Genomic DNA, 19164 nt, shown 5'->3' with positions numbered 1-19164 from the left:
GACCCGGGTGGACACAGGCCTGGCGGCCCCTTCTCGGGCGCCCTGGGCCAGCCCTGGAAGGCCGTTCCTTCTCAGCACCGCGACTTGAAAGTAGAGACTCGGGGGAGCCTGGGAAAACACGGGGGACTCGAAGGCTCCCACACAGGCAGCGGATGGGGTTCTGATCCCCCGCCGCAACCCTGCAAGTTCCACGGCGCCCCCGCTTTCCACATGGGGAAGTGGAGGCACACTCAGCTGGAGGGAGCTGGAGCAGGGACTTGGCCCCAGGGGTCTGACCCAAGAATCCCCGTCCTTGCGTCCCTGCTCCCTGCTGCACCGCCCCCTGGCCAGGCTCGCAGCCCCAGCCCCCTGCTGCACCGCCCCCTGGCCAGGCTCGCAGCCCCTGCCCCCTGCTGCACCGCCCCCTGGCCAGGCTCGCAGCCCCAGCCCCCTGCTGCACCGCCCCCTGGCCAGGCTCGCAGCCCCAGCCCCCTGCTGCACCGCCCCCTGGCCAGGCTCGCAGCCCCTGCCCCCTGCTGCACCGCCCCCTGGCCAGGCTCGCAGCCCCAGCCCCCTGCTGCACCGCCCCCTGGCCAGGCTCGCAGCCCCTGCTCCCTGCTGCACCGCCCCCTGGCCAGGCTCGCAGCACGCCGTGCCCAGGGGCAGGCTCCGCGGAGAGTGGCCCGCGGGCTCAGTCTGCCAGGGCTGCTGTGGCACAGAGCCAGCGGCCAGCCGGCCTGAAAGCACGGAAGTTGATTCTCTCACGGTTCCGGAGATCCCAAGTCCAAAATCAAGGTGCTGGCAGGGTTCCAGCGGCAGCTTGGCAGCCCTCTGCGACACACAAGAGTCTCGGCCCCCATCCCATGCCGTCTCTCCGTGTCTGCATTAAACACCGGTGTCCCCGTTCACATTTCCTCTTCTGGTAAGGACACGAGTGACACTGGATTGCGGCCCACCTTATCCGGTTGGGCCCTGTCTCTTAGTGTTTTATTTATTTATTTTTTTCCTGTTCTTTTTTTTTTTAATTATTTATTTTTAAAAATTACATTCAAAAAATATGAGGTCCCATTCAACCCCACCGCCCCCACCCCTCACTCCCCCCACAGCAACATTCTCTCCCATCATTGTGACACATCCATTGCACCTGGTAAGTACATAAAAAACGCTTCACGAATTTGCGTGTCATCCTTGCGCAGGGGCCATGCTAATCTTCTCTGTATCGTTCCAATTTTAGTATATGTGCTGCTGAAGCGAGCACCTCTTAGTGTTTTAAAGCCACTTTATTGAGATAGTTTCACAGACCGGACAATCCACCTCGGGTGCACATTCAGCAGCTTTGGTCTAGTCACAGAGGTGTGCATTCGTCACTGCAGTCAGTGGTGGAATGTTTCCATTGCTCCCAAAAGAAAAGCCCCCCCTCAGCCATCACCTCCCAGTCTCGCTAACCTTGCCCCACTGCACGCAACTGCTAATCTCTGTCTCTGTAAATTTATGTCTATTTACATTTTATATAGTTGAAGTCAAATAATATATAGTACCTCGTGTCTGGTTTCTTTCACTTTAGCATAATGTTTTGTTTGTTTTTACAATTAGTGGAAAAATACTAATATATTACTATTCACTACAGCCCATTGTTTGCTTTAGTTAAATTTTTGCCCATATACCACCCATTAGTAACATTTTGCAATATAAACATACATTTGTTGTAAATCATGGAAGAACATTCTTCTCTTTGTATTACTGAGCACGTTCATCATCCAGAACAGGATTCACTGTACTGTACAGTTCCATGATCCACCCTCTAGCTTTCCTTCCAGTGACATACCCCCCCTAACCTTCCCCTTTAACCACAATCACAGCCACACATCAGTGCTGCTAATTACACTTCTGTAATGTGCTCCTGGCACCACTACCAACTTCCAAACATTTGCAATCAACCTCATTACAAATTCTGCGCAGATTAAGCATCAGCTCCCCATTCTCTACCCTCACGCCATCTTCTGTATTCCAGCTGCTAACACCATAAGTTTGCTCATTATTTGTTGCTCATATTAGTGAAACTGTACAATATTTGTCCTGTGTCTAGCTCATGTCACTCAACAATGTTCTCAAGGTTCATCCATGTTGCCACACATATCAGAACTTCATTCTTTCTCACAGCTGAGTAATATTCCATCGCATGCACGCGCCACATTTTGTTCATCCATTCATTGGGAGATGACACTGGGTTGCTTCCATCTTTCGGTGACTGTAACACTGCTATGAACTTCGGTGTGCAACTGTCTGTTCATGTCCCCGCTTTCAGTTCTGAGTGTAAATCCAGTAGCAGGATCACTGGATCGCATGGCAGCTGTGTCTAGCTTCCTGGGGAACCCCGCTGCCTGCCTGGCCTGGCTGACCGTGGTGACCCGCGGGGACTTCAGCTACCTGGATGCCCCCCATGGGTTCTTCAGGCATCACCAGCCCCCCAGCATCCTGGTGCAGCTAGAGCCAATGGCTTCAAAAGGATCTGAGTCTTTGTTACGTAGGAGGAAACATCCTCAGCCCTGGGAATGGTGGGATTCTTGCCATCGTGGTGTTCTGTTGCTTATGCTACCCTGCCCCTCCTCAAAAGCAAAGCTCGGTGGCTCCAGAGAAATCAGACAGCCAAAGTAAGACAAATAGGAATGAAGGCCCCCCATCTGGTCCCACCCACTCACAACCGGGCAAGGCTGAGCTTACAGGTGTGGGTCAGGGCTCCGCACACATGCTGGAGGGTTTCCATTTACTGTGACCTTAAGAATCGGTGACCGTGAGCCTTTACCCAAACAGGCTATTATAAACACTGTAGAACAGGAATCATCTGTCAAAAATAAACTAGGGGAGGTGGATGTTGCTAAAGCAATCGCGCTCCCACCTAACAGGAATCACCTGTCAAAAGTAAATTAGGGGAGATGGATGTTGCTCAAGCAACTGGGCTCCCACCTAACAGATGGGAGGTCCTCGATTCAGTTCCCAGTGCCTCCTGGAGCAAGAAAGTGAGCTGGCACAACAAGGAGACACAAAGAGGACACAATGGGAAAGACAACCAAGCAGGGAGTGGAGGTAGCTCAAGCAACTGAGCACTTCTTTCCCACATGGGAGGTCCCAGGTTTGGTTCTGGTGCCTCCTAAACAGGAGACAAGCAGACAGAGCACACAACAAGCACACACCACGGGGGAGGGGGGATAAATAAAAACCAATCTTTAATAAATAAATTAGGGCACATCTCTCTGCAGCATGCCCATGGTCCATGCCTCCAACTGTGTCCTTTGTTTCCTGATAAACTCTTTACTCCCTTGCCTACCCTAAAATAATAAATCAGTTGGTTCAAAAGCAGCTCAAACCAAAGACAGTATTTCTGAAATAAAAAAGACCCATAACCCTCCTTGTAGAGCAGAAAATTAAGCAACCTCAAAAAGTGAGGACTTGGGAATATTATTTTCCAACCAAATTATCATCTTGCCCAAGTTGCTTTTTTTTTTTTTTTTTTTTAAGAGATATTATTTATCTCCCTCTTTCCTACCCCCTCATTATTTGCTGGCCTTTGGGGAACCTGACCCAGGACCTCCCATGTGGGAGGGAGGCGCCCAATGGCTTGCGTCACCTCCTTACCCCCAAGTTGTTTTTAACTCAATGTTTTCCTACAGATTCTGAAGCCTGGAGCCAGGTGCACTCCCTAAACTTCCACTCCCCTGTCTGGCGGTTGGAGGGGACCAAGAGGGCTGGTGAGGCAGGGTCACTCATGGTCAGGTCAGGTCTGCCCGAGGCCAGAGGAAGGCCTCCCCCAAGTGCTGGGACCCAAGAGACACGTGGTCTGGGGCTTAAGGAGGACGTGACCTCCATCCAACCTGGGGCCTGAGGGAGGAACCGGAGAGAACAGGAGAAAAGCTCCACTGATAATGGGGTGCGGGGCTGGGCGGTGGGGACACCACGTGCGAAGCTTTAATAACGAGGGCCCGGTAATTTGAGGAAAGGGCATAGGAAACGGGATTGACCTGGACGGTCAGCGGAGTCCCCCGAGCACTGGAGAGCCTCGCCAGAAGAGGGAACAAAGCGGTCGGGATGGCAGGACCCTGGGCAAACAGCACCGGGCGGCGGGGGAACCGAGGGGGCTCGCAGCCAGCCTTCCGGAAGGACCAGGGGCCGGTCCTGGGCAGGCCCGGAAGGAGCGCGGGAGATGGGGGAGCCAGGCGAAGGGCCCACGGAGCAAGCTTCCGGCGACTGCCCAACGCTGGAGCCGCCGGACCCCTCACGTGGGTCCCTTTAAAGAGGCGGAAGGAGCGCCGGTCGCGCGGCAATGCGCTCACACGCCCATGCGCTCACACGCCCTCATTTGCATACGGCTGGCGCGCTCCAAGCGCGGTGCCCTCCCTGCGGCCCCCGGATTGGCCGCCGCCCGCACCGCTGACGCGCAGGCCCCGGCGCCGCACCTACCCAATCGCAGTCCTTCTTGCTAGAGGGGCGGAGCCAGGGCGACGGGGGGGCGGACACGGGCCGAGCTCGGCCAATGGGAGGCGGCGTTATTGGCGGCCTCGGCGGCGCCACAGCCGGAGCGAGAGGAGCCGCCGCGCCGCCGCTACCGCAGGAGGCGTGAGGTGCGGAGACGCAAGGTCTGGGGCCGGGTAACGGCGCGCCGGGGCGGGCGGGGCGCTCGGGGACATGTCCGCGGGGCCGGGGCCGGGGCCCGCCTCCTAGGGACCGGGCGCCATCTCGGGAGGCCGCGGCGGCCGCTCGGCGGCCCCGGGTCAGGGGTGGGGCCCGCGCGCCTCCCGGGAAGCGGCCCGGGGCGGGCAGTGGCGGGCGACGGCGAGGGACCCGGCGGGTGGGCACCCCCCCACCCCGCCCGGTCGGCCTTCCTGCTCCCCGGCGCGGACCGCGAAGGTCAGGAGGCGGCTTTGTTCTCCCCGGCGGCCTCTCGGGGCGGCCTGGCTCGGGGGCGCGCCTCCGCCCGGGCCGGCCCTCGGCGAACGGGTCCTCGGGAAGGCGACCAGGGGTCCGCACCCGCGCCCCTCGGGGCGGAGGCTCCGCACGCAGGCTCTTTCCCGCCCCGAGTCGCGTGCAGTCAAATCTCCCGCGAACTCGAGCACGGCTCACGTGCTTTGGCCCAAAAGTCTGGCCTGTGGCGCTCCTAACCGTGGCAGTTTGGATGGCGGGACGTGGCGGGATTCTTTCGGGCTTCACCTTTCCAGTGCAGAGATGTTGCAAGACCCTGTTTCCTGAACGCGAGTTGGTTTTTTCCCCCTGCAGAGTGATCGTGATGTCCGGTGTTGCCTCAAACCGGGCAAACAATGGGGTTTTATTTCTGAAATTCGCTTGGGTTGAGGGATTGTTTGACAAGGGGAATAAAGGACCTTGCGTTGATCCTAGCTCTTGTTGGACGCGTGATAGACAAAATGAGCTGCTGGGCAACATGTGCTCTACTGGACAGAGGGCTGGTCTGCGTCATCTCACATTAAGTGTACTGAATAAACTTGATCGGACTTGACTTACCCAGTCAAGGTAGGCATCAGGTCTGTTATACTATGTAAAAGTCTTTTAGAAAAGTATTACCTCATCCTAATGTCGTGAACGTTCCTACACATTTGTATACTTTTACCTGGTGTTTAAGCCACCTTTTTTTTTTTTAACCTCTCCCTTTTCTGAATGTTTTTTGTTCATCTCTGCGAAGGATTGCTGGTGGTGGTAAGACTTGCATCTTTCACAATTCTTGGCAGTGAAGTCCAAGCCTGATGGGCGGAGGGGGAAGGCAGCTCATCTTTCCTGTTAGTAATTCTCATACCAGCGTTGAAAATCTTTAGGTTTCTAATATTGTCTCTCTTAGGTGTCTGGGTGAATGTGCAAGCAGATCTGTTCTCGCCACATTCTTAAAGGAATCTGTGATCCAAAAAAAGGTGATTAGGATAGTTTGGTCCGGACTGGCTTTCTCAGACTTCACTTTTAATGGAGAATTACATTTTGATTATTGCAGTAAGCCTAACTGAAGTGTAGATTATGAGGATTTAGGGTAGATGATCAAAATTTGGGGATTCTGTGGAAAACTAGGCACATGCACAGTAGAATCAGGAGATTACTTCAGATTGGGATTAATAATTGCTAAGACAAAAATAATCAAGCGTAAAATGAACTTCAGGGGAAGGGAGGTGGTGACAGAATAGGTAGTCCAGTGATTAAATGAGTTACTTAAAATAAGATGGAGATGGTTTTAAAACTAGAGTTTCTAGTGGTTGAGTTGTTGAGGTAGAGCTGGCAGGAGAAAGAAACCCCAGAAGACAGATTTTCTCAATTTATTGTCTGCTTCCTGGTTTTGGGTCAAGAAAAAAATGTGCTTTCATCTTTTGAAAACTAAAATTACTCTCCTCTAATACTTGAAAGGAGTAATCCAAGACAAGACTTTCTTGATCAATAAAAATACTATTTCCAAATGAATTTCCTACGGAATCATAGTAGCAGATGGGACTCGTATTATAGCTGCAGTAGCCTTTCCACCTTTATTTGGGCACCTTCATTTGGATTTTACTCTCATGGTAAGATTTTATGAATCATTTTAGTACTCTACTGTCTGGCTTAAATAGCTGTTATTACACATATATTGGCAGTCCTTTTTTCTGGTTGACTAGTGTTACTGCTTAAAAATGTCTGCACTTATCTGTGCCAGCATATTAAAAGATAATATCTAATATTTGAGCTTTGGATTCCAAAATTAATACAGAACAGTGGTTGAAGAAGTTGAATTCTTTAGGTTCTCTGGCACAATTCTTGGAAATACAATATAAGCTTAAAACAAAACAGTTTTTAAACCGGTACAGGAATTGCAGGACAACCCAAGGTGAGGAAGGAGACCGCCACAAAAAAATAGGTAATTCTGAACTGTGGCTGACAGTTGTTTTCAGATTTGATAACCTTATTAAACTAAATTCTGAAAAGGATACAGATATTTTAGGAAGCCATCCTCTGAACTAAACCTGCCTAGGGCATTTGGGCTTTGTGAGTTCCCCCTTCGATTATCAGCCTCGTGGTGATGTTTGGAGCTCAGGTTTTTAGCTGTATGAGCTGGTTCATGGTGTTGCAGGGATTAAGTATTTGGAGATGGAATGTGCTCTCATTGCATTACAGGCCATGAATCTACTTGAACCTTTAAAACATTTCCCTTGCCTTCTCGGGGTGTTCAGTACCCCCTCTTGAGCATATTAGTTCAGGATAGCTGCACTTCTCTGACCGATGGGGTTGAAATGCAGTTTTTTTCTTTGGAGCAGATGCTCACATGAGGAGATGATGCCATATAAATATATAAATGGCATAATGAAGTTCAGAACTATTTGTCTTTTCATGGTATTTTTCCTTCCTTTGGGCTGTCCTGCATTTCCTGTTAAAGTTTAAAAACTTTTTTGTTTGTTTTTAAGCTTATGTTTTATTTCCAAGAACTGGAATAAGAACATCTTGTAGGCCAGAGGGTGATTTAAATTCCCACAAGACTAGGAGGCCACCTCTACATCAAATGTGGGGCAGCAGGCAAGTAGACTCCACTTGCTCCCTGCTTGGGCACCCCGTGGGCAGCCTGGACTTGAGAAAGTCAGCAGGAAGAGCTTGTTGGCATTTTGGTTTGAGATTACAATCTAAGGACTGCTTTCTTTCTGTTTATTTAAAGGAAAATGCTTTTTAGTCCTCCGAAGTAAAAGGCTGATAGAGCTTATTGGTTTGACCTTGTACAACTGGGGTGATTTTAGAAGTAGAAAATGGCCAGTGCAGAATCATTACAGGAAATGGCTCTACTGTAGTTTTGCACAGATACCTTAGAGTTGAGCAAATGGTGGTTTTATTTGATGTTTGCATCTCTAAATTAGAATTGTATAATTTTTTTGGACTCTGTAGCTTCTTCTTTGGATTTGAGCACATTGTTATTAATTTGAAAACCCTTAACCATGGTGGGGAAATAATGAAGGATTTTGTGTTTGACCTTTCTGGAGTTTGTAGGTTTTTTGTGACAACATGGATTGTGTTCATTTGGCAGTCATTGGTTTTCCACCCCTCCCTCTTAGGAGAAAGCAGGGCTGCTCTACTTTGCCATTGGATTTTAAATTTTATTGAGTATTTAGTAGTATCGCTTTATCACCTTGGCCTTTTTGACCTGGACCAGACCACCCACTGTAGAGTATTAAATTTGCTCTTAGAATATGCCTGTCAGTTCTTGTTACTAAGTATCAGTTCTGGGTCCTGGGAACTCCTTTTTAAAAGATATATATGCTGTGCTTTTTATTCAAAAGCATGTTCAGAAAGGGATGAGGGGATTTCCGTTTTATTTGGTAGAAAGGTTAACCGTTACAGTTTAAATAGTTTATGTACAAAGGTAATGCTGTTATAAATATTATAATTTAAAATATTACTTGTTTACCCAGGTATGGCAGTAAGTAGCTTTCAGTGCTTTATGTCCATTTATTCATTTTTCCCTTGAGTAAATGTTTCTGAGCACCTTCCGAGGGCCTGGCACGGTTCTGGCTCCTGGGGTTATGGCACCGTGCCAAACAGAAGGCCTTGCCCTCTTGGAGGGCTGTTTCCAGGGTGTGGGGGACAAACAAGTTAGTTGGCAGTAATTGCCTTTGAGGGGGAAAGTGAGGAAGGAAGAGTTTGGGCCTTCCAGTTTTAAATAGAGTGGGGGGAGAAAGCCTTGCCAGGAAGGTGACAGGATCTTTAAATACAGGAATAAGAAAGCTTTCCAGGTGTTTGCCTCATTCAGTCTGGTCCTGAGAATTAAATCAGAGAGTGAGTGGGAGGTGAGGAGAGAAGGGGCCATGTGCCTTGAAGGAAGGTGGAGGCTTTTGGTTGAGGAAAGGCCATTTTTACTTCCTGAAAGCTGAGGGCTCAGCTCCTGCAAGTCTCTGAAGAAAGATGGTCCCCTGTTGTGTGTGTGTGTGGGGGGGCATTTATTTCAGTAGACCTTGTAAGCAGGCACGTCTGAGGAATGGCTGGGGTGGTCCCTGTGCCCAGTGCTGTGTGCAGGTCATACCAGGCCGATGCCCATTCCACGGGAACATATTCATTAGGCAGAGATTTGTGGCCACCTCTGCTGGGCAGTTATGATGACGACTTCCAGACATCAGCGCAAGTAGTGACCTGCATGCCTGTGACCCAGCTTCAGTGCTCTCTATTTGCCGATCTTAGTTCAGCCGTAAGCATTTGGATGTGATTTTTTTTAATTAAACTTGGATAAATGCCAAAAGAGGGAGTGTATCTATATCTCAGATGAACCTGTTGGGGGTTAGGGAAGTTTTGATGAAGAACTGATACCTTAAATCTGATGGAAACCAATTTTAATCCAAATTAAGGACTACAGTATGTATTTGGGATTTAGACAACTTTTTTTTTTTTTTAACTGCTAGGAGATTACAAGTATAAATGAAGCACATGTTGTTTAACAAGAAAAGTTTCCATTAATTTGGAACTTACATAAGTTATTTGGTTGCTTACTTTAGGATATGTTTCCACCTCCCTGCTGGTCCAGTTAATCCAACACAGTTAACCAAATACCTAGTACTAGGTTTATGCAGATGGGCTGCTTCTGGAGGCAGCTGGTCTGAACCAATGAGGAGACTGGGCTGTCCCAGGCTCCCTGTGTTAACCAGGATGTGGGAGCCCCCCCCACCCCCCGTGTGGATGTCCCCAGGGTCACGCTTTGAAGTAGACTGTTCCTCTGCACCTCGGGCCCCGGTCCTAGTACACCCTCATGGAGGGCTCCTGAGGGTTTGGCTGAACCAACCTAGGCTGCAGAGTTTGTGGAGCTCTGGTATAATTCAGATATATATCAAAATTCACCCCTGATATAATTAATGTGTAGAAATTAAGATGCTTTGCAGGGTGACCGTACCCCGCAACTTCTTTTTTTTCTCAGAGTGGCCTGATTTAAAATTATGTGGTTACTCTAGCTACGTACTAAATGTTGTCAGTGAAAAATTAGGAAATTAAACTTTTTTAAAAGATTTAATTATGTGCCTCCCCCTGCCCCCTCATTTTACACTCACTGTCTGCTCTCTGTGTCCATTCACTGTGCATCCTTCTGTGTCTGCTTGTCTTCCCTGTAGGCAGCAACCAGGAACTGATCCTGGGACATTCTGGAGTGAGAGAGAGGTGCTAAATCTCTTGTGCCACCTCAGCTCCTGGGTCTCCTGCATCTCTTATTGTCCCTCCTTTGTGTCTCTCTTTGTTGTGCCATCTTGCTGCACCAGTTCTCCGCGTGAGCCAGTTTGCCTCCGCCAGGAGCCCTGGAGATCAAACCCGGGACCTCCTATATGGTAGACGGGACCTAATCACTTGAGGTATATCTGCTTCCCAGGAATTTAAGCTTACATTGGATAATTTACTACAAAAATTAAAATTTTGTTTTTCTATGGAAACAATTTTTTTTGTCTAGAGTAAAAAGAAATTATTCTGTAAATAAAATTGTTAGGTGTCATATCAATAAAAGCAGAACATTCGTTTGTGTAATCACGGAAATTTGCCTGCCAATCCAAATTTAAAATTGTAGAATAGGTCGGTGTTTAGGGTCCTGGGAATGAAACAAACTGCTGAATTGTGAGAATAGAGAATATTCTTTTGCCTGGTGTCCCTTTCATATTTTGACTTGATTGCATTTTAGGAGTGGGAGAACTTTCCTTGGGACATTGTTTTATAAAACTAATATTAAACTCATCATACCAAAATTTAAAGCAAATGTTTTTTTCCTCAACTCTGTAGATTAGGTACTCCTTATAACTTTTTATGTTATTTTTGTTTGTTATATTTTTGTGATTTTTTTTGTTGTTGTTGCTTTGTGATAACTTTCTATTTGAACAGTCTTCAGAATTGCTAAACGTAGTAAACAAAGGCTGTGTTTGTGATGGTGAAACTTCGGTAATTTAACTCCAGCTGTTTATAATGTCTCCACTTTACATTTCCCTTACATAAAGGGGTCAGTGTTTATAGGAACTCACTGTTGGTTTCACATCAAGCAAAAGGTTGAATACACTATACAATTTGTTAGATCTGGATGTGAATAGGGAAACGGAGTACTGCTGTGTACTTGGCTCTTTCTGTATGCTACTTTCTTTTTACCACAGCCTGTCTGGTAGGCATAGTCTTGATGGAGGATGAGACACAGGAACAGAAGAAATTACTCGTGATTACTTAGCCAGGAATTGAGAGCGATGAGATTCAAACTCAGATCATGGCCGGGTGGTTTATTGTGTCTCCTTGGTTCTGGGTTTATTTTTTAGCCCTCTAAATTATTTTTTTTCTCACTGTTTAAATTCATTAATTAGTTTCTTTCTGGTGTCAGTTCTGCACTTCTTTTTTTTTCTTTTTTAAACAATATTATGTCAAGTTTAACTTAACTGCTTTGCCATCCTGTCACCAAAAATGATATTAGATAACACGAGCCTTTGTATAGATAAAAATTAAGTGACTCATTGTATCGATGGAATCTGTTAACTTGATGTCTCTTTCCATGGAAAAAAGGAACCACTTTGGTCTCTATCCTGACATAAGGCACTTATTCTTTCCACTGATAATTTTGCTTATGCCAGGAGCTGTTACAGACTCTGGGAAGCCATAGTGGACAAGACAGATGAAGAATATTTTTCACACTTACACTCGTTCTTCTAGGCAAAGTGGATTTCTTGGGACTGCAGAATTCTTAGCCTTGCTGAGTGTTGCTTGTCGTCTATTCCAGCCCTTTTTTTTTTTTTAATCTTAATTGAGCAGAGAGAAGCAACAAGAAATGAAGTGGGTGGTGGTGGTATGGAAAAGTCAGAGGATCTGGATTTGAATCCCAAATCCACATCTTACTAGCAGTGTGACCCTAAATTGGGTATTTCTCCTTCCTGAGCCGTTCCTGTACAATGTGTGAAAGTGCCTGGTGCATAGGTCCCTTGCTAGTATAGGAAGTGTGGAAGTGATGATGTTTTCCAGGTATTTTTGACTAGGTGGGGAAAACGAGTTGACTTATTAAACTGGTAGTGATCACTGCTTCCAGGGTGGCAGGCTCCTCCCAGCACTGTGTGTGTGTGTAGTCTATAAAGAGTGCGGTTAAATGTGCTTGTGAGGCAATGGAGAGCTCCAGTTACTCAACCAAACTAGAGTTGATGTCAGCTGGTAACCAGTTCAGCAGTATGTGTCAGGATCCATTCACACTCTTTGACCCAGAAATCACACCATTGCACTTTTTAAAAGATTTATCCCCCACCCTTCTCAGCCCATCACCGCATTGTTTCCATTTACTATGTCTATCTGTTGTATCCTTCTTGACTGTTTGGAGGCACTGTGACCAAATCTGGGACCTCCCATGTGGGAGGGAGGCACCAAATCACCTGAGCCACCTCTGCTCCCTGCTTTGTTGCATCTCTCATTGTGTTTTCCTCTCTGTGTCCCTTTGTTGTGTCATCGTCTTGTTGTGTCAGCTTGCTGTGCCAGCCTGTTGCATCAAGTTGCTGTCTTGCTTGTCTTCTTTAGGAGGCACCAGAAGCTGAACCCAGGACCTTACATGTGCTAGGCAGGACCTCAGTTGCTTGAGCCACATTAGCTTCCATTTCACTTTTAACCTAAAATAACTCCTTGCAGGAAGCTGTGTAAAAAAATAGTTCTTAGACTCCCCCCCCAAAGATATGTTCATAGATATGTTATCAAAGATATATAATAAAATTTTTTAAAACCTTAGTATTTAACAACTGGTAAATACTAACTGTTAGTATTTAGAATGTTGTCATCATATTATGAAGATGTCTCTCTTGCTCTTGACATTTATAGTGTGTGAAAGCAGAATATAAACTTGAGTATACTGTTATTGCAGCTATATACATTTAAGCAAAAGAGAGGAGCTTGAGAATTAAATACAAAACATTTGTACCTCATCAGTTCCCAAAGAGGCCCTGAAGGATATTTAATTCTTACGAGAGTAAGGAGCTTTATAACCAAACTTCAGTTTTATTTTGCATTTCAGGATTTTTATGTGAGGCCCTTAGTTGATGTAGTTGGGTTGGGCTTTGAAGTTTTATTTATATCAAGTTTTTTTTTAAAAAGTAAATGCCCTAGAACCCATCTTACTATTTATAAGTAGAAAGTCATCTCATTCCACCATCTAGAGAGAATCATTTTATATGTGTCTTTAAAAAGTGGGATCACACTGAGTATGTTACATAAAATTTCTTGTACAAAAATACTTTGCTGTAGAAGTAATAAAAGATACAGAATGAACAAGTGAAAAAATAGAAATCATCCTTTGAGTAGCAGTTGGAAAGACTGTAAATAGGAGTAAGTACTTTGGATTGTGCTAAAATAATTGAGCTAGTGCATGTATCTATCCCTGTTGCTAAAATCACAGACGGCAGACTAGAATAGATTATCCTTATTCTGAAATCTGAGCATTTTTGTGCTAAGAGAAATTATAAAGAATGAGTTTTTATGAGGTGAAATTTGCACACAGTGAAAATGTACAGATGTTGTATTGATTTGATAAGTTTTGACAAATGCATACATCCAAGTTACCAATTCCCCAGTCAAAATCTAGGACATTTGAAATCATCCCACAAAGTACCCTCCTCGATACCCATCCCCTATAGATGACCACTGTTAAAATGTATGTGTTAATATTCCTGACCATTTAGGGGAATTAATTGTGATGCCTTTTTTTTTTTGATTTGTAGGGGATAAAACCATTCAGATGGCAGATAACAGGTAAGCCAAAATGGACTTTATTGAGCTGTTAAAATTTCGTTGGTAAGCAAGAGCCAAGCCACACCTCAGTAAGCATCCTAACAATCAAATGTAAAGCCTCTTCATGCTCTTGCCACTGGCTGCCATGGAGAAATTGCTTCAGATTTTTTTGAGGTCTACCTGTGCTGGAAAGGCTCTTTTCTCAGCCTCTCACCCCCAGGGCATGAAGTCCTACGGGACTTGCTAGCTCATGACACACTTGGACCACACAGGACACTATGAAAGAGTTTGTCTTGCTGTGGATTCTGAAGGTCAGTGCAGTGGGTTCCTCCTCCTCACATTTGGTGTGTATATTGTTTGATAAAGTTTTCTTTTGCTGGAGCAGTGTGTCCAGGCATCTGGGAAAACTGTTTTTGTCAAGTTTGATTTTTTTTAGAGACCTTGTCTTACGGCCTCAGAGCCACTATGAGTCTGTTCCCCAACAGCTTGTTGAGGCTGCTTTCTTTGATCAGATTAGCAGCTGACTGAACAGTGAAGGTGTTTTGTTTGTTTAGTTTGAGGGCTGGGAATGAATATTTTGAGGAAAACGACCTAAGAGTTGGGAATGAATTATGGAGGGTGACAGGTGTGTGAGGGGTTAGGTGGTAGAATGGCTTTCTTTTAAATAACATAGAGGAAAGTGTTGCTTAGCTAACACGCAAGGCTCCTCAGTGGTTCTCTTCCTCCCAAAGCTGAAGGCCCTTTAGTGTTCAAGATGGAAATGCTATTTTGTCTTTGGAAGTTTCTTCATAGAATTACTTTTTAAACATTGTTTTAGTTTTTCAGATGGTGTTCCTTCAGATTCCTTGGAAGCTGCTAAAAATGCAAATAATAAAGGTAAGTGCAGAGCACAGAAGGGTGCTAAGTTGACAGTTGAAGAGTTTGCCTGGGTGGGTCACCCCACCCCCCTTCTATAAGCATAATAAAAGTAAAGCCTGACTGTACTTCCTAGATTTTAGGAAAGTTTAAGTAATTAAAATGAAAATCAGTGTCTCAGTTTTAAATCAAAATTTATTATAGGAAATTGAAACCTACAAAATGAAGAGAGTAGCAGAGTGAACCTCCTGGCACTTGCCCATCCTTCCATCTTAATGCTTATTAACAAGGGGCCAGTCTTGTTTCATGTATACCAACCTCGAGATTATTTTGAAGCAAATCCCAGATAGCTCATCATTTTGTCATACTAATGCTGTTGTTTCACGTCCAGGCGTGGGCTTCTCCTTGCCTTGGTTTTCTCAGCACTGCCTTTAAAACTGCACCCCACGTGCAGTCTGGGACCTGGTCAGGGATTAGGCGGGACGTTTTGTTCTTTGTCCTTTTTTCTAAAACCATCCTCCCACATTTTTTTCCATGGCTTTTTCAGAAGGCCCCAGAGCACAGTTATTTTATAGAGGCCACAGTTGGGTCTCTTTGTCTCCTGAGTAGAGTTGCGGAAGCGTCTTTGGCAGTAAAGGCGATAGGGGTGCTATGGCACAGGGGTATGTTGGCAGCCAGGCCCCTGTCGGGGTACTCTGTTCTGTTCCTTGCTCACGATAGCATCTGCCAGCTCTTCTGGTCAAGGCTTTGGGGATAGGTGATGTGTGAGGTGCTGTCTGAATAGCCTCTCTCCAACATACTTGCACATGGTGGTTTTGGCATCCATTGGTCATCGTTTCTTTTTTCTTTTTTTTTTTTTTTTTAAATTATTTATTCATTTTTTTAAGGTCATCGTTTCTTGAGTCACTATGACATTGGTGGTCGCAAATGGGTGTTTTTCTAATTGTCACTCCTACATATTATGTATATTAAAGTCTTAACAGCTTTTCCCCATCTTTTTTTTGTGTGTCACTATGGACTCAGATTATTTTTTATTGGATATATTATCATTTAGCTCCTCTCCTCTTTTTTGGTATGCAGACTGTCCCGTTTGGCTAGTGGGAGTTCTTTGAAGATAGACTCAGTGTCCTTTTGACTTGTTCCCATCCCGCGTCTGACTGCTTTCTTGCGTTCTGGCACAGTACCATCTTCCATTTCACTTTGAAGCTTTCCTTGTTCTAGACCTGGAATTCACCATTTATCCAAGAGGCCTTGGTTTTTTTTAGTGGGGAAATTAGAAACCAAAATAAAGGCATTAGGTGTGTTCATAGCTCCTGGGGTCTCATCATTTCTAGACCATTTCAGGGGACTGAACTAAGAGGAGGTGTGTGTGCATGCATGTATGTGTGTGCACATACAGTGTTTACATGTTATATGTTGACATACAGCTTTGTAGCTGTACAGTTTTATATATCAAAAATACACGCAGTGCTTAATTTTAGTATTTTAATGTTTTGTTTGTAGCATTCAGGGTACCACCTTTTGGGTACAGTGAGGGTGCCAAGTTTGGATTCCAGTACAGTGTAAATAGAGGGACTCTCACTTGGCTGCCACACACAGGCATTGTGTGCTTCGTAATCATATGCAATTAAAGGATGTTTGCTGCTGTGCAGTGTCTTGTTTTTGGGAATCAGGCTTCAAGCCACAAACCAGTTGATGAGGCAAGTTCAGTGTAAATGGATTTAAAAGGTAAAGGTGTCACAACGAAGGACGTGATTTGGCTTTGGGGTTGGGGCAAGCAGGGTTCTTTGTGGGGAAACTGGGTTTTGAGCTGGATCAAAAGTACATTATAGGGAAACGGACTTTGGCCCAGTGGTTAGGGCGTCCGTCTACCATATGGGAGGTCTGCGGTTCAAACCCCGGGCCTCCTTGACCCGTGTGGAGCTGGCCATGCGCAGCGCTGATACGCGCAAGGAGTGCCGTGCCACGCAAGGGTGTCCCCCGCGTGGGGGAGCCCCACGCGCAAGGAGTGCGCCCGTGAGGAAAGCCGCCCAGCGTGAAAAAAAAAAAGAGCAGCCTGCCGAGGAATGGCGCCGCCCACACTTCCCGTGCCGCTGACGACAGCAGAAGCGGACAAAGAAACAAGACGCAGCAAACAGACACCAAGAACAGACAACCAGGGGAGGGGGGGAAATTAAATAAATAAATAAATCTTTTTTTTAAAAAAAAAGTACATTATATCTTTTAAAAATAAATTAAAAATATATTTCAAAAAGTACTTTGTAGTTGACTGGGCAGAGGGCATTCTGGGTGAACATAGGCACATGAGCAGAAATTCTGGGGAGATTGTGATGTATTTGGGGTTCTCTGCCACTGAGGTCCGTACTGTTTGGCTAGAGGATAGGTGGAAGGCTTTTCACTCTAAGGAAATAATCTCCTTCTTGTCCTTGACTTCTGGACACTACATGGGACGAAGGGAGTGAGGTGAGCTAACAACAGGAAAGGTACCGCCTGGGCTTTAGAAATTGGTGACATCCTCAGTTGTGAGAATTGGCCTTAGCTACAGGTGAAAACATGGATAGTCCTGTAACTGCCCACTCAGTTGGCAAGCACTGCACTGGCCATGCGACTCAGCCCCATGGAGTATCAGGTGCTTTTAAAATACATTCAATGGAGCACTTCACATGTACGAGGTCCTGGGTTCAAACTCTGGTACTGCCTGAAAAAAAAAAAGCATTCAGAATATTGTTGAAACGTTTCTAAGAAGGCACTGGCAGTATATCTAGAAGTTAAAATAGATGGGCAAAGCTAAGTAGCTATATGTGTTGGTGCTTTTTTCAATTCTGTTCTGTGGTGAGCATATTGAAATATTTTTGGCCTTGTTTTTAACTTCATAGAAAAACTCACAGATCAGGTGATGCAGAACCCTCAAGTTTTGGCAGCTTTACAGGAACGACTTGAAAATGTCTCTCACACTCCTTCAAGCTACATTGAAACGTAAGGATGCTATGAATAAAACTTGATGGGTCTTTAAAATGAGAAAAATAGAAAAAACGGTTCTCCAGTTCTGTTGAGTAGGAATAAATGAAGTTTTCATTCAACAGACATTGTCTTCTGAGTGCCAGGCAATGGCTTTCCAAAGATAAGTGAAGCTGTCCCTGTCCTCAGGTGCAGAACCTGCCTGGTGGAGGGGTACAAACACGTGGAAGAGGAAAGCGGCATGTTAAGCCGTGTAGTAGATGAGCACATAGTGCCAGCCTGCGGGGGCTAGAGAGTACTGTGATATAACCTGGGTTGGTGGGGACAAGCAGGGGATAGCAGGGGGAAAGACATGCCAGGCAGAGGGACAGGAAGTTTTCCATCCTCCCCACTCCTGGGTTGGCTGAGAGCATCTCTCCTGCCTCCTCTGCATGCTGTATCCCGGGCTGCTGCTTTTAAGAGGTCTCCATTCTGTGGCACTGCTCAGCCAAAGTGGTGTGGCCGCCCCTCCCTGGGGCCCAGCTGCTTCCTTTTGGGAAGGATGGACTGTTGCTGTTCTGGCTTCCATTCAGGTCAGGGCCTGGTCTTCGAGAATGCCTCCTCTCCCCTGGTTTCACTGCCCCCACTCAGGCTGCTAGATGTCTCCTGGGGTTTGCTTTGCCTCTTTAGAAGTTCTCTGGGAGATTTACTTGAGGGGAAAATTTTTGAAGATTAACTCAGTGGAGATGGTGATGATGTTGAGTAGGTGTGGCAAGAGTTGAGAATTACCAAGGTCCCCAGCCACGCGGCGAGTGGCGGTAGCATTCAGTGCCTGGTGTTTTTGGGTTTTTCTCTCTTGTTTTGTTTTGTTTTGTTTTGATGTACCTGTGGCCGCGAAGCCATTGCTCAACTACTGAGCCACATCAGCTCCCCTGGGTTGTTTTTTTTTTGTTTTTTGTTTTTTTTTTCATTTGTTTTGCTTTTTGTTTTTAGGAGGCTCTGGGAACTGAATCTGGGACCTCCCATGCAGGAAGCAGGCACTCAACTGCTTGAGTCACATCTGCTCCCTGTAGTGCTTTTATTTTCAGTCCATTAGGAAGATTTGAAAAATTAAATTTAAATTCTGTAATTAATACAGAAAAGAGATACAGTGTCAGAGGGTAAAGCACAGGCTGGGGACCCTATGCCAACGCTGGCCGGCTGGCTGGCTGGGTGTGTGGGTCTATGACGAGGCCCAGAATTTGTTCTTTAACAGATATCCATCCACATGATTCTGACCATGTGATTTATTTTCAACAAATTTTTTTGAAGATTTGTTTATGTATTTACCCCCACTCCCCAGTTGTTTACACCCATGGTCTGCTCTTTGTTTCTGTTTGTGTGTGCTCTCTGTGTCTGCTCGTCTTCTCTTAGGAGGCCCTGGGAACTGAACCCAGGACTGCCCATGTAGGAGGCAGATGCCCAGTTGCTTGAGCCACATCCACTCCCCCTTCAACAAATAATTTTGATGGGTGTGAAAAGGGTTTTTTCCCTTCTGTTTCTCATTGTAATCCATGCAAACTAAAATATTCTTTTAAATGTAGAAAAGCAGTGAGAGCTAAGGAAGTCCTCAGTGAGATTACTGGATGATGACCACTTTGAAGGCTTTTGTTTGCTCTCAAGAAAGACAAGTCGATTTTAGGGCTTCTGTTCTCA

General features: G+C 45.9%; 1 protein-coding gene and 1 non-coding gene across 21 annotated transcripts in view; one reads left to right on the top strand and one right to left on the bottom strand.

Annotated features, from left to right (window-relative positions):
* Positions 1-1130: 1130 nt before the first annotated feature.
* On the bottom strand, positions 1131-1237 carry LOC111764603 (U6 spliceosomal RNA). Its single transcript, XR_002797179.2, has one exon. It is a non-coding gene; the product is annotated as a U6 spliceosomal RNA (small nuclear RNA).
* A 3199-nt stretch (positions 1238-4436) lies between these two features.
* The window catches only part of NAP1L4 (nucleosome assembly protein 1 like 4), a 51560-nt gene continuing 36832 nt past the window's right edge, over positions 4437-19164 (top strand). For 4 of the 20 annotated variants that reach the window (XR_011649838.1, XR_002797176.3, XM_058304979.2 and 1 more), the window contains exons 1-4: positions 4497-4610; positions 13668-13698; positions 14495-14553; positions 17409-17508. Coding sequence is in view for 16 of the 20 variants with exons in the window: in XM_058304979.2 (XP_058160962.1) it covers positions 13685-13698; positions 14495-14553; positions 17409-17508 (173 nt within the window). In the remaining 4 variants the exon portion in view is untranslated. Of the gene's footprint in view, positions 4611-5367; positions 5500-13667; positions 13699-14494; positions 14554-16974; positions 16996-17408; positions 17509-19164 lie in introns of those variants that run through there. The other 16 variants (XR_011649840.1, XM_071217905.1, XM_071217902.1 and 13 more) reach the window with 11 other exon arrangements.

The sequence above is a fragment of the Dasypus novemcinctus genome, chromosome 10 (assembly GCF_030445035.2).
Source record: "Dasypus novemcinctus isolate mDasNov1 chromosome 10, mDasNov1.1.hap2, whole genome shotgun sequence".
In the NCBI taxonomy this organism is placed as follows: Eukaryota; Metazoa; Chordata; class Mammalia; order Cingulata; family Dasypodidae; genus Dasypus; species Dasypus novemcinctus.
The sequence above is the reverse complement of the archived record's forward strand: the minus strand, read 5'-3'. Positions and strand labels throughout refer to the sequence as shown.